The 24,378-nt window shown below is 42.6% G+C and overlaps 1 protein-coding gene and 1 pseudogene across 3 annotated transcripts in view; one reads left to right on the top strand and one right to left on the bottom strand.

The window, feature by feature from the left end:
* MAGI3 (membrane associated guanylate kinase, WW and PDZ domain containing 3) overlaps positions 1-24,378 on the top strand; it is a 245,123-nt gene that overhangs the window by 217,679 nt on the left and 3,066 nt on the right. Inside the window, exons 15-21 of one of the 3 annotated variants that reach the window (XM_044238942.1) lie at positions 2,018-2,206; positions 7,339-7,524; positions 16,132-16,234; positions 16,945-17,071; positions 17,642-17,785; positions 22,851-22,989; positions 23,740-23,830. In XM_044238942.1, coding sequence (XP_044094877.1) covers positions 2,018-2,206; positions 7,339-7,524; positions 16,132-16,234; positions 16,945-17,071; positions 17,642-17,785; positions 22,851-22,989; positions 23,740-23,789 — 938 coding nt within the window. In that variant the 3' untranslated portion in view covers positions 23,790-23,830. Of the gene's footprint in view, positions 1-2,017; positions 2,207-7,338; positions 7,525-16,131; positions 16,235-16,944; positions 17,072-17,641; positions 17,786-22,850; positions 22,990-23,739; positions 24,078-24,378 lie in introns of those variants that run through there. The other 2 variants (XM_044238941.1, XM_044238940.1) reach the window with 2 other exon arrangements.
* On the bottom strand, positions 11,843-11,960 carry LOC122901449 (annotated as a pseudogene).

Genomic DNA, 24,378 nt, shown 5'->3' on the forward strand with positions numbered 1-24,378 from the left:
CTTTAGTTTGTTTCCTGGTGTACGAGATGAGCCAGGGCCTGCCTCATCATGGGAGGTCATGGAACGTCAGAAGGATCCAGAAATAATACTACTATCGGAAGAGAGAAAGAAATTTGGGGCCTCTATATTAAGACCATATTAACATATTGACAGATTTTGCCAATGTGGTGTTATAGATGGGAATATCAGGTTAAGTCTGTTTTCTTAAAAAAAAGTACAGTTTTTTAGTCATATCAAGAGATCCCTTGAGCTGAATAGCAAAAGATTTTGGATCCTGAGGAATTGCTAAATATTCAAAGAGGGCCGAATGTTTCTGTTTGAGTACCTTTAATATAATGTCATTTAACAGTAAGAAGAAAATGTTTATCGAGTGCTTACTCTGTCTCAGACATACGGATTCTTTTATTTAGTCTTTACGACACCAGGATATAAATACTGGTGTTTTACAGTTACCCACAGAACGGTTGAGAGACATGTTACTGGTGAGTAGCAGGGTCAGGATTAGAACAGGGACTTTAATTATAGAGCCCAGGGTCAAAACCATTACATGAGGGTGGAAAAACATTTTCCTCATCAATAGCTTTGTGAATGTTACATCGGAATTTTAGAAGTGAGTTCTTGCCACTTGAAGATCTTAAAAAGACAACCCCGTAGCACAAGAATGTGAGCCTCATCAAGGTAGGGACAGTGATGCACTTAGCTAACTGCTGTATCCCCCACACGTAAAACAGTGTCTGCTTGGCACAGAGCGGACATCAGTGAAGGTTTGTGGACTTGATGAATATTTGCATTACTTTTAAAAATGAGGCTCTGTGTTTTTGATTGCAACATCCAAAGGAAAGGCCTGCCTGTTTTTCTATGAACCAGACTTTTAAAGACACACACAGATTTTAATGCTGTGTCGGTTGTGTTGGAGTCAGAACATAACCACATGCGGTAAAAAATGTGCTGTTGTACAACTGGAGACTGGCTCTCTCCCGGAGAGCATCATGAAGATGTTTTGTAGTAGTTTGATATTCCTGGAGGCATTTAGCTAATTTATTATGACCACACATTATACAAAAAAACAAAAAAACAACCTTTATTTTTCATTAATGATTGGATGTTGGCGGCACTTTGTTGAAATTCTAAGACATAATCTCAGAATCATGTAGATTTTGAGTCAAAAGACCACTTCTAAACGGTATTCCTCAGTGGCGGTGTGTTCTGGCTGTTGTTAATGATGGCTCCTGTTATGTCAAATTATGACACAAAATTTGCCTGTTTTTCTAAATCAGTTAGGACTAACTTGTGTTATTTCTTGAATTCTGATGTCATACTTGAATGGGAAAAAATATGTAAGTTTACGTCTCTGCTTGCTGGGGATCCCTAGGACCTGTTCTGCTCCTGGGAGAATTGGCTGCCCACGTGGACAGTTTGTCATTTGCTGGGCGCGGCAGGCGGCGGGCCACTGAGGTTAGCACATCTGGTATCATCAGTCAGGAAGGCTGCACCTGTAAAACACACTCTGTAGGATGAATCCTGTGTTGACGGCTAACCTCTCAACCAGTGAGGGGCAGCACCTCTGCCCCATGCAGTGACCTCCCTGGCGTCACCAGCGTTAGTCCCACACTGAGTTATATTTAATGTTGATTTTAAAAGGAAGTCATACCGTGTCAGTTTTCATGACCAACTTTTGTTAAAATTACTGATCAGAATCCTGCTGGAATTAGGACAATTTCAAGAAGAATGGGTTTACCGCGAGCTTTCACAGAAGCTTCAAGAAAGCTTCCTTTAAAATGAGATACCATAGCATTCTTCAGGTTATAGGCAGGCGAGTACTGAAGATGTCAGCCCCAGTGCTGCCCCCTACAGCTGCACTCCCATGATGTCCAGAGCTCATGTAGGGGGGATTGCTTTTCTGTGCTCTATGGTATTCAAATCTCCTTTGTTCCGGGAGAGGCTTAGCACAGAAACACTTCAGTCAACAAAAATTATGATGTACCGGAAATATCAGAATTTGTCGTGTTTATTACAGAGAAACAACCTGAGGAGGACAGCTCTCCAGCATTCCTGTTGACACAGAATGGCTCGCCCCGCCCACACAGAGCAGAAGTCCCAGCCAGGCCTGCTCCACAGGAGGCCTACGATGTTGTCTTGCAACGGAAGGAAAATGAAGGATTTGGCTTTGTCATCCTCACCTCCAAAAACAAACCCCCTCCGGGAGGTAAGGACTGCTGTAGCCTCCTGTCCCTGCAGTTTGAGTTTTCTGACTCTCCCAGGGGGCTTCGTGAAACCTAATTAGGAATTATGTATACATTGCCTTATAGACTTATCTTTTTAAGAGCGATGAATATTTTCTTTATTTCCAAACCAGGTGGTCTGAACCTGAACTTCCAGGCCTCAGGTTTCTCTCTCATCTCAGGTTTCATAAAATCAGTCTTAGCAGCTCTGCTCTGTTTGCATCCAGAGGAGAGGGATGTGAGGTGCACTCCCTCTGAGATTCAGCAAAAGGACAATGCTGGGTTTTTTCAAATAAGGAGGAATAGATTATTTGTTTTGTTTTAATTAGAAGAAACTGAATGCAGAAATGAATCAAATGCTAGAAGCAGTTGAGAAGAAGCAAATTAGATTAACAGAAAAATCTTAACCCAAATATGTCTTAAGTAGACCTATTGTGGTGTTTAATCATAATTGCCACATTCCAGCTATAAAGGAACCTTCTTGAATGACAACAGGCATTCTTATCTTTTATAGATGCATCATTGAAAGGTAAAATTTTTGTCAGAACTTTAAGTATTAATCCAAATATCCTGAACCCAGTTTAACAGAATATTGTCATCTGGGAAGGACAACTGCATACATTAACTCCTTCAGCAAAGGAGGAATTCCCTCTAGTATGTTCAGGGCGGTTATGATCCGGCAAATCAATATTTGTTTTGCCTTTAAGTTTCTAAGAAATAATCATCTTTAAATATAATTATAAGATCCAAGTGAATGTAAGATGAGAACCAGAAAATTGAGATTGATTTATCATACTTGTCTGGTGACTTTATTTTTCCAGGTCAAATGGTAAACATCTTTGACCACAGGAAAACATGTGCTTGCCTTGCCAGTGGATTTGATTATATCCTGAGTAGTGAGATCCTTTTAGACTAGATGGTCACAAAAATCTTAGAAAAAGAAGAAAACCCTTTTCAGGAGTGTTGGAAGCCACACCAATTTGCAAAAATCTTGCTAAAATTAATGCAAGTGTGTAAAGGAAGAAGATCCTGTGACATGGATGAGTTATTACTATAGTATTAGGTCACTGCTCACTGATACTAGTTTCCATTTTCCAAAAGCAGTTGCTATGGTAACCCTTGGAACTGGAACTGTCACTGAGGCTCTGGGGATGATTATGTGGCCTGTGTTGGAAAAATGAAAGAAAGCAGACTTTTGGTGGGTTTTGTGTTAAAGCGTTGGAAATCAGGATTTCCCAAACCAAATAACCATTTTAGTTAACCATATTCTTTTCTAATGCCATACAATAATCCCACGCATTCAGATTAACAAAAACAGTGCAAGATTATTACTCACTGTGAGAGATGCTAACTGCTTTCTATACCGAAGATACTCCTTCTCTAGGACTGCCGAAATTAGGGGAGAGCCACAAAACAAAGCAATATAGAGAAATCCAGAATAAGTTGCCTTATTTATATAGGCTTAACCTTTTTGTAGTTTTTGTTGATATTTAAAATATATGTTGCATTTTAATATATACTAAGTATATTGTTTCATTGGTGTATGTTTGTCTATATTTAAATTTTTCAAATATTTTTCTATTTATTCATCTTAATTGTTTCTTACCATTTTGATGGTTTCGTGTACCATAGATGCTGGTCTCTGCGTAAGATAGTGTCCTTAGCTGTTGGGCTCTGTAATCAGACAAACTCGGCTTCACGCCCCGCTTATGTCTTTTAATAGCTGTCTGATCTCGGGCAAATTACTTACCCTCCAAGAGCTCCAATTTCCTCTTCGAGATGAGGATGATGCTAACACTTCCTGTCTCAGAGGAGTCTGAGGATTAAAGGAGATAACGCATGTGAGCCCTGAGCCCGGACCTTTACTAAAAGCTGCTGGTGACTGTTGGAGCTTCTGCTGCTCTGGCCATTGTGTTATTTATAAAATTGTTTGTCTCTTGCTTTTTTTTTTTTTTTTTCGTTAAGAAACTTTAAAAAGTTTATCAATACTTGAGTAACGAGATGGGAAAGAAAACCCAATTAAAATGTAAGATCGAGGCAGCAGCTCATGTGTAGCAGGAAATGAGTGTTTGCAGCTCATTAATTATCAACCTGAATGGTAAATTAGACTTTGGGTACCCATGAATTTTGTATAAAGTCCTTGAGCTTTTCAGTTATTGGTGCAACCCCAGAACCGGTAATTTCACTGAAATGCTAGTTGATAATCTCACAGAATGCTGAGCCCTGCAAGCCTTCTTCTTGGGATTCTCATGCATCTCATGTAGATAGAAGGAGGGTGCTGGGGCGGGGGTGGAGGGGCTTGGGTGAGGAGCTTTCACTCACAGAGACTGACCTGTAGCTGCGGACTGCATTACAGAGAAGGTGTGGACAGACCAGAGTTAGCACAGGTGAAAAGGCAGGAAAGTTATTAGACTAGCTCGTTCTTTATGGACCTTGTCTTGGTGTAGATTGGTACTCTGTTCGGGATGGATTATTTCTTCCTTCTGATTAAATGTATTTTCTGGTGACATCTGTCCCAGAGTTCCTGGCAGCATCTCTGACACCAGTCATGAAATTCTGAGATTCTTGGGGTGCCTGGGCGGCTCAGTCAGTTAGGTGTCTGCCTTCGGCTCAGGTCATGATCTCAGGGTCCTGGGATTGAGCCCCACTTCAAGCTCCTGGGTCAACAGGGTGTCTGCTTCTCCTTCTGCCCCCTTGCCCTGCTTGTGCTCTCTCTCTGACAAATAAATAAATAAAATCTTAAAAAGAAAAGAAATTCTGAGATTCTCTGCGGTCGACTTTTTCAAAGATCAGGGATCAGGATCCAGTACACTTACTGCCCTAGCCCCAGCTTGTGTAAATGCTCAGTGAACAGAGTACCTAGAAAAGACCTCTCTGTGTTTAGGATCAAAAGGACTTAGCTAGTTTTTGCTTTGCTGGTGCTTCAGAGGTTTTAGTGTTTCTCTTTCTTATCATATACTTTTCAGCTCTGGTTGCAAAGGATTCTTTGAGAGGGGACATTTCCAATTACTGTCCTTTCTTTCCCTGAAAGAAATGTTTTAAGAGCACTACAGTGACCTCAGCAGCTGGACATTCCAGTCTGGGAGACAGATTTAGGCCAAAGATGAAGACGGATAAACTGGTTTTATGGCCAGTGCCTGTGGACTTGGTATACCAGCAAAGGCAAGGCAGGACTTGAGACTTTTCCTTAGCTTTGTGTGCTCTACAGGGTTACTCTGAAAACTTCCCAGTCTGTTCAGAAGTTATCCTTCTACTGGTCTCTCTGCTGTTTTTAACTGTTTCGATAATACAGCTGTTAGCGCCGAGGATGTGGTCATCTGACTACTCTACCTTCCTTCGCCCGGACAACTAACCCTTCGGGAAGTTCTGTCCCAAGATTTGCCGATTCTTTCTGAGCACATGGCTCACGTGATGAGAAGGAAACCACTGAGACTTCAGAGAATCACTTGGTTTGATGCTTTCCCAAGTCTGAACAAACCCTTTCAGCATGCCAAGGGGCTGAATGATTTCCTTCTCATTGAGAATGAACACCACGTACCAGTAGATCTTTTCTCAGGAGAAATGCTAAGGTATTGAGATAGAAGGTCACCACAGGGCCACTGTCTGGTTTAGAATAAGATGTATTTGAGAGAGAGATAGAACATGAGCAGCAGGGGGTGGGAGAAAGAGGCATCCATCCCAGGGTCTCCATCCCAGGACCCTGGGATCATGACCTGAGCCAGAAGCAGACACTTAACCAACTGAGCCTCCCAGGGACACTGTAGCACAGACTCTGACCTGCTGTCCTCTCCGTGAATCGCTCATGCTGACTGGCACAGGACATGGCCCACTACCCCAGATGCTTTTCTGATTACTTTGCTTTAAAGAAAATGGTATAAGTGCTTGATATAATTCAGAGCTAAAAGGCACTTGCTTCCAACGTTGATGTCCTCTATTTTAGGATAAAATCTCTCACTGTAGAATCCTGAAAGAGCAGGGGAGTGCCCCTGTCTGTGGGGCTATAAATCACAGCCAAGAATAACTTTCAGTTCAAATGAAAGCCTATTTCAATGTCCCTGACATACACCTGCCATGACTTAGAAATATAAGGAGCCGATTTTACTATGGAAATTAAACATACTCAAAGTGCCATTTTAAATATTGATTATCCATATTTGTAATAGTCAGTAGTCTGCTAGAGACAAATGGCCTGACAAGTTTACTGACCCAGGTAAGGAAATTCTTAAGGAACATGGAAGGAACATTTGCTTCCCAATGCAAATGCCCCCTTTTAAAGGAGTGAAAGATATTTTGACAAGATTTCCTGAGAGGGTCTGAGGACTCATTTTAAGCTGGAACAGCCAACTGTCTTCAGAGTCTGGAAAAGCCTTCAGCATCATGAGCCCATAGAACTGTGCAGCGTGTCTTTGCAAATGTCTTTGACTCTGCTTTGTGCAGTTAGGGCAAGAGTTTATCCATGAGCCAAATAATCTCAGCCTTAAACATCTCGTGTTCTGATTCCCCTCAGCTTTCCTAATTTAAAAAAAAATCTAAAGGTACACACAAAAGGAATGAATTTTGGATTCGTTTTAACGGTCAGTCCTTTCACTGTGCCTGGATTTCTGAGCAGTAACCTCCAAGTCCTAACCTTGAATTTGAACTGCGTTTATTTACAAGGCCTCCTGTGGGAGTAAATGCCCCCTCAGCAGAACCAGAGGTGGTCTCATTGTGGCAGTTTCTGAAATAGCCAAAACAGGACGCAGTCTGCATGGCCAGCAATCAGTAAGGAGCATCCGCTTCATGAGAGAGTAACACATCAGGGAGGTCGGTAGCCTTCAAACAGGAGTGTTAGGAGGGCAGTGAGAAAACTGGGGAGAGGTTCGCGGTGAGTGAAAGACCGCCCAGAGGTGTACGTGCTGCAGCTGCCGGCGTGTAAGGAGTGTGCACGCGTGCGGGCCGAGAGCCGAGAACCGCACGGAGATAGTCACCACCGGGTAAGATGGCCACTGGCGACACTTTCTTGGCCTACATTTAAAGAACGTTTTTTGATGTTATGATGCGGAATTTTTAAATGATGATAAATCCCGCGCTAATGTATCTTAAATAATGGAAAAACCTGGGCGTTTGTTTCCCCTAGTTATTCCTCACAAAATCGGCCGAGTCATAGAGGGAAGCCCAGCAGATCGCTGTGGAAAGCTGAAAATCGGAGATCACATCTCTGCGGTGAATGGGCAGTCCATTGTTGAGCTGTCCCACGATAGCATTGTTCAGCTGATCAAAGACGCTGGTGTCACCGTCACACTTACGGTCGTTGCTGAGGAAGGTAAGGAGCCAGTCACGTTGCTTTGCACAAGCTCGTGTGAATGACACAGGACAGAGCCCTGGGAAGCCAGCGGTTCCTTCTAGCTCCGCCGGCAGGACTGCCGTGATAGAACCATTTAGATACTCTGGTCTCCTCGTTTGCCTCTTCCACTGAATGAATTTAAGTGACAGTTTATTAAGAAGTTGTCAGTAGCTCAAGATAAGGAATCCAGCTCGCGAGTGGTGGCTGTTTCTCTACAGGCTGGAGAAGCAATCACCCAGAAGGGAGAGAGATTGGTCATACTTCTCAGATCTTATTTTCTTAAAATAATTTGTTCAGTTTCTGCTTGCTGGAGTGAGAGGAAATCCTCTAAAGATTCAAAGATAGTCACTGTTGCTGTCAAGCCTTTCGTGTCAGGGCCGGGCCCAGTGTGCCTGTCCTCACCGCCGGGGCTTTGTTCTGCGAGGCGCTGTCTAAATGGGGGGCCGGGCAGTGCATAGGAGCAGCCGGTAAATGGGGCATAAAATGCACTTAGTGTCTTGCCTTGCTTTAGAGCTGTCTTTTCGTCATTAAGGGTTTCTAATTGGGAATTTTGAACAGCACCCGTTAGTGCTCTTTGTTCATGAATTACAAGGTAAGGATTACATAATGTTCCTCTCATTTTTCCCAAGTTTGCAAAACTAAGAGCGGGGAAGCCCCAAAGCGCAGAATTAGGGCGAGTCCATCCATCTTTCCTGTTCAAACCCTGTGTACTGTAACGGGTGTTCATGGCCCACGGTGCCCCGTGGTCTTCTAGTGTCATCAGTTTTGGGGTCTTTTTGTTCTTGATTCTTCCATTCTTCACTCTTCCCACTGCCCTTCTCTCCCACATTCATTCATAGCCAAAGTAGTATGTGACTCTGCTGCCATCCCAGCACCCGGAGGGGCATTTCCACCTGCATGTGAGCTCTCCAGCCCTCAGACCTTGTGACATCCCTGCCATGGCCCATTTCCCTTTTCTAGTCTGGTCCGTGCTCTGCCAAGACTCTGTCCCAGACTCTGCTGCTCCTTCCTCCTCAAAATCCCCCCTGCAGAAGCCCAAGTGTTTCCCCATTCTCTGCACAGAAAGTGTTTTATGAGTTTCATCCCAGCTTCCTTCTACAGATTCCTTCCAGATCCGCTCCAGAGCAAGGCCTCTTCGATCTCTGTGCCCATGGGTACCCCCCCGCTCTGTCCTGTGAGCCCCCTGCACTCCGCCACCCTGCAGTTCACTGAGCATTGCTCCTGTGTGATGGTCTCCCTGCCGAAGTGCTCTGCTCTTGGAAGACAAAGAGAATCTTATCAGTTGACTGTGATACTTAGTAGGTGGGCAGTGATTATTTTTTGAATGAAGAAATGAGTTCAATGGATGAACGAATGGACGAGGGGATGAATGAACAAAAGAACAAAGTAAAAGTCAGGCGACTTTCAGTTCTGTGCCAGTACCTAGCTCAGAGGCGTTAGATGCCCAATAGAAGAAGTGAGGCCTGTAACAGACATCGTTCACGGACACCTATCAGCTAGCTGGATGACCTGAAAAAGCCACTTAAGGTTTCTGCCCTGCAGGTTTTTATCTGTACGGTGGAGCTGATAATGTCTATTTCAGGATCTCCATGAAGATTACAGTGGAAAACATACCTAGTCTGCATAAGTGCCCTGAGGTGCTCATCTAATGGTAGCTGGGTCATTTCACCCCATCTTTGCATGACTGACCCCCACATCTGGGCTTCTGCCCGCATCTCACCGCCTAAGGACAGAGTAGCCATATTTAGTAAGCACTTAACACTATGGCAGATGTTAGAAACACTTGACATCTGTTCAGTTGTTTCATGCTCAAACTAATCCTAGGTAGGCACTGTTGTTTTCCCATTCTGTAGATGAGGACACTGAGCCTCCCAGCACTTAGAGAACTTGCCCACAGTTACAAGGCTCCTGACAGAAGCAGAGTGGGAGTCTGCAGACTGGCCCCAGGATTCGCGCTCCTGACTGCTATGCCTTTCCCAACCACAGTATCCAGAATGACCCTGCCTGCCCCAGTCCTCTCATGCTCTGCCCTGCTCGACTTTGCTTCCTTGCACTGATCCCTGCCTGAGATGAGTGAACCTGTGGTTTGTTTACTGCCGTCTTCCCTCTGCCACAATGCAGAGTCACAAGATTCCTGAAGTTAGACGTCTTGTCACGTTCGGTGCTGAACCCCAAGGGCCTAAAACAGTGTCAGGCACATAGTAAGTGCTCAATAAAAAAGTTCTTGAAGGACTTTGGGGCAGGTTTCTTTGTCTCCCTTTCCTCACTATGATTACTTTGCTCTCCAGAGCTTGCTTTTTAGCCTTAAATTTGTTCTGTGACCCACAAAGAAAAGTAGGCATCGGCATCACAGGAGATCACATTTTAGGTTTGTTTGGAGGATGAGGTCTGTAGTACACTCACGTCAGCGTGCCTGGCACGTAGCTGCGAAAGAAGCTCCCTCAAGTAGTGGGACCAGCAGTCCTCGTGCTCAGTGTTTCTCTAGCCATGTGTCAAAAGGACCAGTGACATTTCCAGCCCACCACAGCCAGCAGTTTTGTGACATACATAAAAATGAAATGAAAAACAAAAATCAAGACATAAAATCATTCTGTCAAGTCATTAGAAAATGTTTTAAAAGCTTACTCTTGGTATCTGTAGGCGTCTTACTGCTGACCAACCCAAGAACCACACACCAGTAGCTCCAGGATAAAGGCCACAGTAAGAGAATTAGTAAAAAAAAAAATTTGGGGGGCCAAAATTACCCTTTATTGTTGATGGTGTTTGAGAAGCTATCCAAGATTGCTCAGGCATTTTTCTTAAAGGAAAAATTAACTTTGACGCTGTGGTCCGAATACTTATGGATGTACTCAAGATTTTCTATATAGGGCAAGTCTGTGTTTAGGCAAAATAGAACAGTGGAAGGAGACCCCCCAGCAGTACATGCTTTAGAGTCTATTTCAGGGGTGCCTGGATGGCTCAGTCAGTTAAGCGTCTGCCTTCAGCTCAGGTCATGATCCTAGAGTCATGGGATCGAGCCCCATGTCGGGCTCCCAGCTCAGCAAGGGCGACTGTTTCTTTCTCTCTGTGTCTCCCTTTGCCCCTGCTCATATGCTCATGTGCTCATGTGTTCCCTCTCACTCACTCACTGCATCTCTCAAATAAATAAATAAAATCTTAAAAAAATAATAGTCTATTTCATATGTAGACACAACCTGTTAAAATGCAATCACATTTGACACATAAAAATCACATTTCAGTGTTACACCTTATTTTATTGTATACTCAAGTGTTATTAAACCAGGGAAACAGTCAGAATCTCTTCTTCTCAGGAAAAAAATGTCTCTTCTGTCCATAAAAATCCCATTCGTGGAGTTTGTAAGTCTTCCAGGTTTCTCATTATATTCAGTATAAAATCTTTCAACTTGCACTGAAAAATCAAATGAATATTCATCGCCCTAGAGCTGTTTTCAGAAATCACACCTTCAGATCTATAGCTCAGAGCTGCGGCTTTTCCCCTTGGGTACTGCTTCCCTATGGTCCAGAAGCCGCTCACTGTTCATAGATAAAAGACAGCTGGAAAGAGAAAAAAGTGGTCCTTCCATTCTGTTTTTTCCCTTTTACCAGATACTATTGAATAGTTAGGGTTTTTGCCCAAAGAAATGGGTTAACCGAGTTCCCAAGCCACCTGTCACATCCGCTATAAAACTCTCCCACTGACTGGTAGCTCAGGGCTCCAGCCTTGCCCGCTGCCACGCCACCAGCCACCGCTTCCGCACCAACCCGTGCTCCCGAATAGGACGGCAGTGGACCGCGCCTGGCTCTTCTTGCTGACTGTAAAGAAATCTGCGCAATGTACTATTTTTCCACGTTGATTTCTCCTTCCGTGTCAGGTTCTGGCCATCCCAGGTCTGAGAGTGACACAGGTCCACCCAGGCTCCCAAGGGCCACGATAGAATGGCTCCGGTAGCATTGCCACCAAGTTCTCTGCTTTGTTTTCCGTTTATTTATCTGTTTGTCCCCATTTGACTCTATTTTCTGCTGTCATTACTCTCCCTGCTCCCACTGGCAACCATTCCAGTGTGTTGTGTGTGCCTCGATTTATTTTTAAAATACATAATTGTGTGTGTGTTAGCATTTATCTTTGAGTTACATGGGATTGTGTTATAGATTTCATGTTGGTTTTCTTCTCCCCATTCTCAGAACGGTATGTTTGTTTCTTTGGTGTCCCGTTACTGCTCCAGGATCCGAGCCAGGGTTTCACAGGACATTTATTCGTTCATCTGCTTCCCGCCCTCCCTGGCATGTGACGTTGTAGCTCATTGTGATTTTGATTTTTGTTTCCCCAGGGACTAATGACCTTGAGCCTTTTCAATTAGCAATAATCGCGCCTCGGATAAACCTCATTGGCGACAATACTGCCACTGCGCAAAGCTACCTTGAGCCTTTTCATGTGTTTTTGGCCATCGGTAGATTTTTCAGTGGAGAAATGTAGGTTCAGGTATTTTCCTCCCTTTTAATTGTCTTTTTTATTGTCGAACTGTAAGACCTCTTATATATTCTGATATTAGATCCTTAACAGAGCTGTGCCTGCAAGCATTTTCTCCCATTCTGCAGGTCGTCTTCCCGCTTTTCAGATGCTGCCATTTGATGCCCAGAAGTTTAATGTTGATGAAGTCTGATTAATCTGTGTTTTGTTTGGTGTCATAGTACCAATTTTAAGATTTATCCACTTTGCTGAAGGAATATAATCCTTCATATAATTGCTTTTAACGACTTAACAGTTTTTCATAGTATGTGTTTACCACACAATACCCGCCCACTCCGCCCCCCAGACAGCCACCTCATCACACGTGCTCCTGATAATCATGCCCACATATGTGTACCTTATAAACAGTGTGAGAATTTCTTGGAGTGAAGTCGGTCTATCAGAGCGTAGGCAAGTGCTTAATTTGAGCAGGTGCTTCCAACTGTCCCCTATCATTGCCGTACCTACACTCTGAGCAGCAGAACATGGACGTTTCTAGAGCTGTACGTGTCCACCTGGATGGGGCACAAGCCTGCTTTCAAACCCGCCCAAGTATGGGAAGTGTCCTCATTGGTGTTTAACTTGCATTTCTCTTATTACCCATGAATTTGCGCATCTCATCAGATGCCTGTTTTTTGGGTTTTTTTTCTTCTATTGGATTGCGTCTTCACATCCTTGACTCCCTTTTCTTGCGGGATTTCGGTCTTTTCCTTGTTGATATTTAGAGATTCCTTAGGAATTTTGCAGGAGTTTAGTTTGAGAAAGTACAGTTCAATCTGAGAAAGTACAAAGATCTTTTCCTGTCATCTGTATGTTAACTTTGACCATGGTGCCCTCCACTGAACAGAGCTTCTGAATTCAGACGTGATCCCATTAGCCAATTTTTACCTTATGACTTATGCTTTTGAAGTTTCATTTCAGAGAAGTTAACCTTGCCCACCCCATGTCACAGAGACTTTCTCTTACATCATCATCTTTTTGATTTGTAATTTTGCATTTAGTTCTTTAATGGATCTGGGGCCATGTAGTTTTTGGGAGGAATCCAACTTTATTTTTTTATTCTCAGATGGAGCAGGTTTTTCTAGCACAGGCTGTTAGATCACTTCTTTTTCTCATTGGTCCATGTCACCATCACTCCTGTACCTCCCCTTTCAACAGGAGTCTCCTAGCTCTTCCCTTCTATTGACTTATCTGGTCTTGGGTTAATTTACATATACATTTTTCATGGTAATATACATGATATATTTTTAAAGTGTGTGTGTGCATGTATACATAACCATACATGCTTTAAAAAAAAAATCTTTAACTTTGTGGTGTATGCTAGTATCTGTCTTTTGAGGCAAGTTTTTACCCAGTCACCCCCATACACATTCCAAATTTGACTAGAAATTCATAAAACTTTCCTGTATAAAATTTTAGAGGAAATTATAATGCTCCTTCAAAAAAATCCAACTGCAATTTTTATTTAGATATATTGAATATATATTAACTTTGGAAGAATGTATACTTTTAAATACTAAGTCATACCACCTAAGAGCATGGGATGTCTTCTCTACTTATTCAGATTATCTTTTGTGTCCTTAAGTAGAGTTTTAGAAAGTACCCTCATAAGATTCTCACTGTTCTTGCAAAGGATGATTCATGGTACGTTATTATGTTTGTCACTGTAGTTTAACTATGAAATTTTGTGTTTTTCCTCTGATATTATACTTTCTCTTAAATAATTGCACACAGAAACTCTAGCAAAAGTTTAATTCTCATTGAGAGAGAGAGATCTACTTAACCCATTGCTTTATTATCTGAAGAAATCTCAGATAAAACAGAGAGAGCATAGGCCTGTTTGGCATCATGGGATATTTAACTTTGAGAATTACAACAGCTCTTAACACAGAAGAAAATTGGAGAAGCCACGTAGCATGGGTCAAAGGACTAAAACTGAAAAAAAAAAAAAAACAAAACCCAGTGATAGAAAGTTTTATTTAACCTTTCAAGGACAAGGAAGGAACATGGGAATGAAACCAATTCGTGGTCCGGATGCCACAGTGACACGCCCATCCTCAGGGAAAGGTAGAGGAGAGGTTGAAATTGATCAGCTGCTTTTTCCTGTCCTGAAGTTAAAACACCCATTGCGCCAGCCAAGCTAGGAAGCCAAAAAATTATCTAAATTGGACTCCTCAAAGGTGCAAGTATCTCCCAGTCATCATCTTGTTGATAGAAGTAGTTTCTCCCATCAGTTTCCTTTCCCTTAATAGTAGCCATGAATTTACGACAGACCAGAATTCAGCTATGTGATGGGCACTTAAGGTTAGAGGCAGGTAACTTGAAATTGATGTACCCAGTGAGCAAAAGTGGAAGGACTTCTGGGAATTTCTGGTGGGTACAGGAATATAAATGTAAATGAGGTGTGATTCCTGCAATCAAGGAGTTCACGGTTGAGCAGGAGAAACAGGTGTTCTCCTAGCACTGACACAAGACGGAAAATGCTATGAAGACAGTGTGCCTAAGTGGCCAGGTGAGATTTCACAGAGGAGGTGACATTTTGAACAGGAGATGAAGTGGGAAGATACAAGTGCCCAGGTGATGAGTCTGGATGGTATCTTACGAGCAATAAAAAGTTACCATGGGTTTTTCAGCAAGGCAGAGGAAGGATGGGTTTTCAGTTTGTATGCTAAGACTGGAATCCAGGAAGCAGAGTGGGGTTGGTAAAAAGACCAGCAAGGAGGGCCAGCCTAAGTGGCTTGTTAAGCTAAATAAGAAGATAAAATTCATGATAGTAATTTAAAAGAGCAACAAATTTCCAGGGCTCCCCCCACCAAAAAAAGTTTATACTCCACTCTTCCTAAGCACTTGATTTTAAAGCATTGAACAAACTTTTGTTAAGGTCAGTATTTCAGAATGTACACTATAAGAGAAATATAGCCCCAGGTAAGACTTTATCATTTTGTTGATGATAATGATAATAGAAACATTTATATAATGAATATAATATGCCAGGTGCTGTTTAAAGCTTGTTTAATACGATAACCCCACAAGGTGGCTATAATTCCCTTTTTCTGGATGAGATGATTAGAAGCACAGAGAATGGAAGTAATTTCCTCAAGAACACACAGCACGAATTGCATGGAGCACTGGATGTGGTGCATAAACAATGAATTTTGGAACACTGAAAAAAATAAAATTAAAAAAAAAAAAAAACCACACAACTAGTAAATGATGAGTCAGGCTTAACCCCTGTCAGTCTTGACAGAGTTCATGGTCTTATTCACTAAGCTGTGCTCCCTTTCTCTGATATTTTAAATATCATATGTTTAATATATAGACAGGATAAAACAATTGAAAGTTCCAGCTTTACAAATACAAGTGCGACAGCCTTAAGAATCTCTCTTGACTGGTACCTCCTGTGACTTGCCATCTCGATGCAAGCAGTTTCTACCATGCTTAGTTATGAAACCTGCCCTCAAGAAGGTCTGGGGCTGCTGGCGATGATACAGAAAGAAATAGTAACTTTTCCCCCCTACATTTGTGCTCTCAGAAAACAGAAGCAGCGAAGTCTTTGCAAACATTTGTCAACTCTTGGGATGGTTCTAGAAGTTTGCCTTAGGTATTCGTGTGAGGCAAAATAATGGCTCCAGTATTAAAGATGCAGGTTCACAGATCTGTGTGTGGTTTGCAGACTGGCTTCTGCGTCCCAGCACTCCTGAGACCCGTCTGTGTCATCTAGAGTTGTTTACCTGTTGTGGGGTGTGTGCTCTGGAAGCCCATGGAATAGGATACAGGATAGTTCCTGGCGCTCTGCCCTCTAGATAATGCTGTCAAGTGTGGACATTTCTGATTTTCGTGTGGTATCGATGGTCAAAAGAATACGACTCCTCTTCAAACATGAGCACTCATCAAAGCCACAGGGGAAGAAATGTTAACGTTCCGATTCCAGACAGCTGACTGCCATGCTGTCGGCGCGGAAGTCACTCGGATCAGGAAGGCTGGAACCATGTGCTAGCATAGTCTCACTTTCACACACCACTTGGCCTTTGCAGTTTTATGTACAAAGTCATATTTTTATTGTCTTCTCACGTGAACAGAGCATCATGGTCCACCATCAGGAACAAACTCAGCCAGGCAAAGCCCAGCCCTACAGCACAGACCCATGGGACAGTCACAGGCCAACCACGTGACTGGGGACAGGTGAGGCTGGTCTTTTTTCTCTCATCTCCCCACTCCTTAGCACCCAGCCCCACTCGCACCCCCACACAGGTACACCGTCAGTTCTCTTCCTACACCCTCCCCTTCCTCGGTACCTCCTCCCTCCTGCCAGCTGCATCCCAGTGCACGAGTGTCCAGTCATGCCTGATGATGGCGATTAGGAAGAAAAGTGACAGCAGCATCTGGCTCTGCTACTCTTGGTCCTCGTAACTTTGGTAGGAAAGCCGCAGAACCACATGCGTTGCTCTCTTCTCGGACTACCTGAGCAGACCACAGCAATATTTGTACCTATTTCTTTCCTCCTTTGTTGAAAATACTAGCATGTAACAAAAACTAGCTTTCCAGAAATTCGGCATCTTCACAGGCACTGGCACTGCCAGAGAGCTGTTTCTCACCGACGGGGTCAGCTCATCTCCCTCTGGGTCAGTTAGTTGAGTGCAGTTTTCCTTGCTGTAAACTACACCGAGATGCCCTTAAAGCAAAAACCAAACCAAAACAACGGGAGGTGCTGACAGACTCGATGCTGGAGTTAACAGCCAGATTGCCAGCACCTCTGGTACTAGAAACAGTCTGCCTTCACGGCGGTTCGTCAGGAGAATGGCCAGCTTCGGACTAAAGAAATTAGTCTGCCTTTACTTTCAGACTGTTTTCATTTTCTCCGTTCAGAGAGTGACTGGATTTCTCTCTTGTAGAAGTGCTCTAGAAGGTGAAATTGGGAAGGATGTCTCCACCTCCTACAGACATTCATGGTCTGACCACAAGCACCTTGCACAGCCTGACACGGCAATGATTTCGGTTGTCGGCACCCGGCCCAATCAGGTAAGCAGATACCGCACCCCCCAGCCCAGATGTGGGCTGTTATTTTCATTGGCTACATTACTGACACTGGTGACTTTTTACTACAAATCATTTCGGACACATTGTTCCCAAGGTTAATAATTCTTAAAGACTTGCTGGGTATTTGGCATTCCATTAGCTTCCATGAGAAGATGTGAAGGGTGAACAAGTTTACCCTGTAATTGGAGAAATGTGCACCCTGGGTCGGGTACTTAGAAACAGCGGTGTTGGAGTTTGCCGAAATAGGATTTCGAATCCCTTCCCCAGGGAAAATTAGTCAAGATCTCCTTAAAGGAAGCATTTCCCCAAATTCTATTCTCTGATCATTCTTTTGTATGTTGACCCACTAGTGGAGAAAACGTGATCTTCAGCTTAATTTAGGCTACATTTGTAAAGTAGCTATTCAACCAAAGCTTACATTCCTTTCTTACGATATAGAAATGCATATTGAGTGTATAAGTCATAATCTCCCAGCTCTAAAAGTAGTCTCTTCAAACTCTCAATAGAACAGCCCACGAAAACTTACTTTTCTTCTACTTCTTTCTTTCCCAGAGCCTTGGTTGTTACCCAGTGGAGCTGGAGAGAGGCCCCCGGGGCTTCGGGTTCAGCCTTCGCGGAGGGAAGGAGTACAACATGGGGCTGTTCATCCTGCGTCTTGCTGAGGAGGGCCCCGCCATCAAAGACGGCCGGATTCACGTGAGTTGGCTTCCTCTCCCAACCTTTGGTTCTTCCTCCAGACTGAAAATGACTGAAAACAGTTGATCAAAGGGCATGCAGAAACCTCCCAAAGCGAAGCAGCCAAGTTTTCTGTCCCTAAACCTGAAAGCAGCTGCTCCTTGTTTCACTTTCGGACACCTGGTGATTTCATGTCCTCGCTCTCGTATCCTGGGCGCTACCGCAGTGGTGCTGTTTTTACATCTTGACTTTAGGCCATAGGAAACTTACTTTTGGCTTACACAGTCAACGTTTGAAGGCAAATGAATTAGTAAATAAAATATACTTTCATCTTATTAAAAGTCTTAGAAAGGCCAGGATAAAACAGAATCTTTAACTTCTTCCCAGAAATAATAGGCCCAAGATTTTTTTTTTTCCTCTCAGCTACCCACAGAGGTAGCCGGAGATCAAAAAGCATGACCCTCCCAACCTTTACTAGTATTTGAAAGACTGGAATTCACCTGGGTAATGGTTCATCCCAGGTGTTCTCAACTCTGAAACACTGTAGCTTTGTACGGGGCCCTGCAGCTCAGACTGTCTGTATCTGCAGGAAGGTATTTCCCCCCGCCCCCCTTCTCTGAATGTTACTTAAAGAGGAGTGTTATATAGGGGACATGTGCTGGCCTCGATTTTAAAAAAACAATTCACTGGTATTGTTAGGTTATACAGTGGAAATTTTAAATTCTAGACAGCTTTCCCTGTACTGCTCAAGAGAACTTTGGATTTCCTCCCTCTCCCACTGATAGGCAGCAGGGAAGATAATTTTTGTTTAAAAATCAGATGGTATATTCTAATAATATTTGGAAAAGGCTTCCAGGTGATTGCAGTCTTGAATTTTACACATCACTGCCCTACTCCCATTACTCATTTGGGAAACATGTGTTGAGTGTTTGCTTTACCCAAAGCTTTTATGAATGAGTACTGAATGAGCTGGGAGAAGGGGTGTCCCTAAAACAAATAAGACACCACCCTTTTTCAAAATGACCAGACTTATGCACAAGTTCAAAGGAGGTAAGGATGAGTGGAGATTTTGCAGAATGGGTGGCATTGGAAAGTGGGTAAGATTTCAGTAGAGAGATCGGTCCTTTTCCTTCCCCTCCCCTTAAAAAAAAAAAATCTATTTAGGTATACTTTAAATCTGTTGGGTTTGGTTTTTTTGTTTGTTTTTTTTAATCTCCCATTGTACAGCTGCCTGGGTGGCTCAGTTGGTTAAGCATCTGACTCTTGATCTCAGCTTAGGTCTTGATCTCAGGGTCATGAGTTCAAGCCCTGTGGTTTTAAAAAAAAAAAAAAAAACCTCCTATTGTATTGAGTGTCATAAAAAAAAAAACAAGCCAAAAACTAGGATATAATTTTAAAACGTTGATTCCAAATATAACCTTCAGATGATGCACTAATCTCACTAAACAAATAAAAGGCAAACAGGCCTTGAAGCAGACAAAGTTTGTTTCTAAAACGTGTCGTTCTTTACAAACGAATGGGAGCTTTGGACTTCCATGATTAAACCAACTAATTTCAAAAGCTCTGATATTTGAAAACAAAAGGAAATAAACTATTATGATTATGCCCAGGTTTATTCTAAACTCAGAAATTAGCTTTTCAGAGAATTCTTTTTCTGGCTACCAACCTCTCAAAATCCTGACTTGCTAAGGATCATGGGAGTTTTGTTACTAGTGACAACTGAGTCTGGGGGCCGTTTCCAAATGAGGAGAGTTTATCTCCAGCAAACTCACACTATGGAGCTGCCTGAATTCCCTTCCTGCCGCGCCCCACCTCCCCCTTCCCTTTCACCTCCCCCCAATCCCCTATCCCCCAACTCCCTGGCCTTGTCTTTCTGTATTCTGTCTTTGATATCTGTACCTGTCATGTCAATGTCTTCAGCCCCGATACAGTGCCTTGAATGGTTATAGTAGATGCTCTGTAGATATTTGTTGAAAGAGTAGAATGGATGAAAAATACTTATAATGAGAGAATTGGCTTTTTTCAAGATTAGCTGCCAAAACTTATTACTGCATAGACAGGTCTTGGAATAGATAAAGCAAGTGGCAGACAGTGTAATAGTGTAGTTCAGTAGGATAAGGAAAGGTTAACCTGTAATACAGATGGAAAGGTGTTGAGAGTCAAGGGTATCTCTACATTTAGTGAGTCCTAAGCCATCCATAAATCTGGTTAAGATCTGGAGAGGAGTGAAAAAGGTGTTCTGGGAGAAGAGAATGAGATCAGCTGAGTGGGAAAAGCTTGTATTAGGGGATAGCATCAGATTTAATTAGATCTTCACTGTAGGACAGAATCAGATGTAGAAAATGTGGAGTCTGGCATCTTCCAGGCAACACGTGTTTTCACTTAGTTTTAGTTTCACAAAAACCCTCTAAAGGGAGGTGGCATTATCCCTACTTACCGATGTAAAAAACTGAGGCTCAGGAAGCCTAGGTCCCTCTCTGGAGCCACCGGGCCTGTGATGGCCACAGTGGGACCCAGGGCTTTGGTTCTGTAAGCCTAGTCTGTGTGCTTCCCCCATCACCCTGGCTGGCATGTGTCTGGATTGGACTGTTTAGGGGAAGCATATTGGTTCTCAAGGCCTTCTGAGATCATGTAAGCAATGTGCTAGAAATATTATTTTGTCATTTTAATACAAGATGTACATTTTTGGTGACTGTTGTTAATATAGTAACTTTTTTAAGGAACAATTTTTCTCTAGTCCCTCTTCCACTTCGTTTCTTCCTTTGGTTTTTCTATTCTCCTTTTCCCTCCCTTTGATTTCTCTCTTCTTTCCTCTGTCCCCCATAATTTTATTTTTCAATAATAAAAACCTGAACCTGAATCATTCATTATTGGTTCTATTTATCAAAACATGTATTTCTCATTTTATTTTTGACACATTCAAAAATTTTTAAAGTAACAGAATTTTCAAAGAATGTTCACATTTCTGTCTCAGAGGTGCCTTTTTTTTTTTTTTTTTTTTTAATCTCCAGCCTGTACAGTCCCGTAGAGAAGTTTCCCCCTCACTGAGGGCCTTTCTACCAGAAATTTTAAAGCCATGGGGCTCTAGTGTCCTGTTAAACAAAAATGACACCTGGTGGCAGATCTGTTCAATTACAAGCTTTATTGCAATTCATTTGTACTAAGAGAAAGAACTAGGCAGCTTAGGACAGTGAATTTAATGTGACTGCAATCAATGACAACCTCAGTATGTTTCACAAGACATACCCAAACCATATTCTCAGTACTGTCTGCCTTAAATTTCATTTCTCTCATTATCAGAAGTATTTTATACCCAGTACTAACTTATCATGTGTATTTCCTCATGCAAATTATTTTTCTTCAGTCACTTATTAGGGAAATCTGAGTATTGACTTTTGTCTCACATATATTCTAGATACAAGCTTGTTTATTAATTATACGTATATGACTTTTTCCATCCTGTTTATCATTTTGTTTAAAGATCTTTTTTCTGCTATGTTAAATCCATCTATCTTACTTGATATTCTCCATTTCTTCTCCCATAAACATGCAGCAAAACAATCTCTCTTCTTTCTCATAGTTGACATTTTTTGCAGTGTAGAGAGTGGGGTACAGCCTCAGGTGAATCTTCTCCTAATGCACTTGAAGTCTTTTTTGGCAAGATGGGGAAATAGAGAACTTGAAAAGTAACATTTGCCTCTGTTTTATCAGGTAATCAGGTTTTATCTCATTAAATCCTCCCCTGTGCCCCAAGGTGGGTGCTGATATTGTCCCCATTTAACAGGGAGGAAACCGAGCCCACCCAACCAATAGGAGGTAGACCCAAGAGCGAACCACAGACACCAAAGCCCAGCTTCCTGGCCCCTGTGCTTTGCATGGTCTGTGAATTCAGACTTCCCCCAGCCTCTGTTATATAATTATTGGGTCATCTTCTGTTGTGTTATTTCTGGATCATTTTAGTAAGCTCTTATAAATATTTGAGCTTCTTGGAATTTCATTAGTTTTCCACTGTTCAGTTTTTCTTTTTTTTTTTTTTAAAGATTTTATTTATTTGACAGAGAGATCACAAGTAGGCAGAGAGTCAGGCAGAGAGAGAGAGAGAGAAAGAGAGAAGCAGGCTCTCCGCTGAGCAAAGAGCCCCATGTGGGGCTTGATCCCAGGACACTGAGATCATGACCCGAGCCGAAGGCAGCGGCTTAATCCACTGAGCCACCCAGGTGCCCCCAGTTTTTCTCTTTTGAAGCCAGTACCCTTTGCATGCTTGTCACCTTGAGACATATTTTTAAATCACTACCATTATCATCATTAATCAGGTCCTTTGCCAAAAGTTATACTTGACTCATCTATATTATCCTTTTTTTAAATAACTAAACAGCATTTCTAGTATACAGCAGTGATACTGACATCTTTTTCTGATCCCCAGTTTTCTGTTTCGTAGGTAAATTATTTTACGTTTAAGTCAGGAGTGTAAACCAGTTACTCGTTTTAAATAAGTATTCATATCAATATGTGCTCCAGGCTGTAGTAAGTCAGTGTTTCCATCTCTGAATATCCCATTTACCGAATGCCTCGTACAGGTACAGGGTGCATGGGCAACACAAAGAAGCAGGCAGTTCTCCCCGCAGGCCCAGAAAGCCTTCAAAGATGAGGAGCCCAGATTTTAGAAAATAAATGCAAGATCCGGGTCAAGTTGGAAAGTACCCTTCACGGGTGGATCATTCAGTGATAGGCCTGTGGCAGGCTATGACAGGCGCTGTGATCCACAGTATCCTGTAGATCATAACGAAGTTACCTCTGGTGGCCCTTACTTATCCTTTGGTGGAAAACTTAGAATCTGATTCATGAATTCAAGGGGCCTGGACCCCATTTACCAGTCATATAAAACTTTCTCCTGCAGGATTTCTAGAGTAAAGAAAGCTGACCACTGTCTCTTCCAATGGCTATCCTCTGTCCACACATCATTGGCCTTAGCACTATAGCACTGTGTACAAGTTACACGTCTGACAATGAGCAAGCTTGGGTGGCTCCAGAGCAGCAGAGAGGAAGGCTGCATAGTTTCATGTTCCTGTGAATGTTCGCTCTCTAGGTGGGTGACCAGATTGTCGAAATCAATGGAGAGCCTACGCAAGGCATCACACATACTCGAGCAATTGAGCTCATTCAGGCCGGTGGAAATAAAGTTCTTCTGCTTTTGAGGCCAGGAACTGGCTTGATACCTGACCACGGTAAGTCACGTAGCTCACCTGGAGCCGGAGGTGGCCGGGGTGTTAGAGAGGGGGCAACAGCAGGAAAGGAAGCTCTGGTGGAAGGGGAGAGAGGGTTTACTGGCTAGTTCAGAGGTAAACAGCAGAGCCATCTGAAACGAGTTACACAGCAGAGCTATTGTAATACTGCAGAATCAGTGCCTTCGGGCCTGATTGTTTTGTTGGGATGGAATTTGTGAAGCAGTTTCCACAGGAAACATATAGTTGCTTTTGTAGAGAAATGTGCCTGTAAAAAAACAAGGATATGGGCAGCAAGTGATACATTTGAAATCTCTTCAAATGCTAAGAACTTTAGGCTTTTCTGGTCACTTGCTGAAAACACGTTACTATGGCCCACCTGGGGTCAGGGAGTCAGATGTGGGACCACGTCTGGACTCCAGTGCTGATCCTCAGTTTCCCGGGTTTCACTGTATGGTTCTGAAGTATCACAGGATTTGCAGCTTATTGTTGAATCGAGTGCACTAGCCTAGAAGTAGAGTACCACACCACTGGGACGTGTCCCTTCCAGTTTCCTCCCCCAAGTCCCAGAGCTATTGAGGGACAAGTCTAGACATGACCTCCTACAGTTCCCTCCAGCCTGTAATTCTTTGACTGTGTGATCTTCCACCACCTGCTTGTAAACCATACGTTCCCCGTGACATCTTTGCTAACTGCGCTGTGATTTTTTTTTTTTTTTTACATAGTCCTAGGCTTTTTCTCTTCCTTCTTCAGGTTTGGCTCCTTCCGGTCTGTGCTCCTACGTGAAACCTGAGCAACATTAAGGCTTTCAGGGCTTTTCTTGGTCTTTCCTTAAAAAGACTTGGTAAATTTGCATGTCTTGTAAATCACTTCCTTCTTTTTTTTTTCTGTTTAATTAAAAATGCTATTAAATACATCTCTTTCTATCTTCTGCACTTTTCAGTTCTCTTTTGACATTAAATTTGACAGCTTAATGCAAGAAAATTATTGACAAATGCCCAAGAAACCTCATTCTGGCTACCATAGTTGGGTCTCCTTTACTAGTGATTTTGGCATAGCTCTATCCTTTGATAACAGCCAAATTAGTAAGCTTCCTGAACCAAGTAATTTGGTTTGATTTTATTATTTCTTCTAAGTTTTTTTATTGGGCGTTACTACTTACCATATACAATGTATGAATTCTTCGTATCATGAATACATAAATTATTGGAAGAATGACTGTTACTCTGTGTGTATTTAAACAGCCTACGAGTACAACCACCTCGTGTACAAGCGCAGCTGTCTGCGTGCTTGTCTTTGTATATGGCCCGCCTTTATCGGGTGCGCTCAGTGTATATACTCAGACTATTTGAGCAGTTAGTCCAATTCTTACAGTTCCTCTTTATAATTCTA

Source organism: Neovison vison, chromosome 2 (genome assembly GCF_020171115.1).
Source record: "Neovison vison isolate M4711 chromosome 2, ASM_NN_V1, whole genome shotgun sequence".
Taxonomy (NCBI): domain Eukaryota; kingdom Metazoa; phylum Chordata; class Mammalia; order Carnivora; family Mustelidae; genus Neogale; species Neogale vison.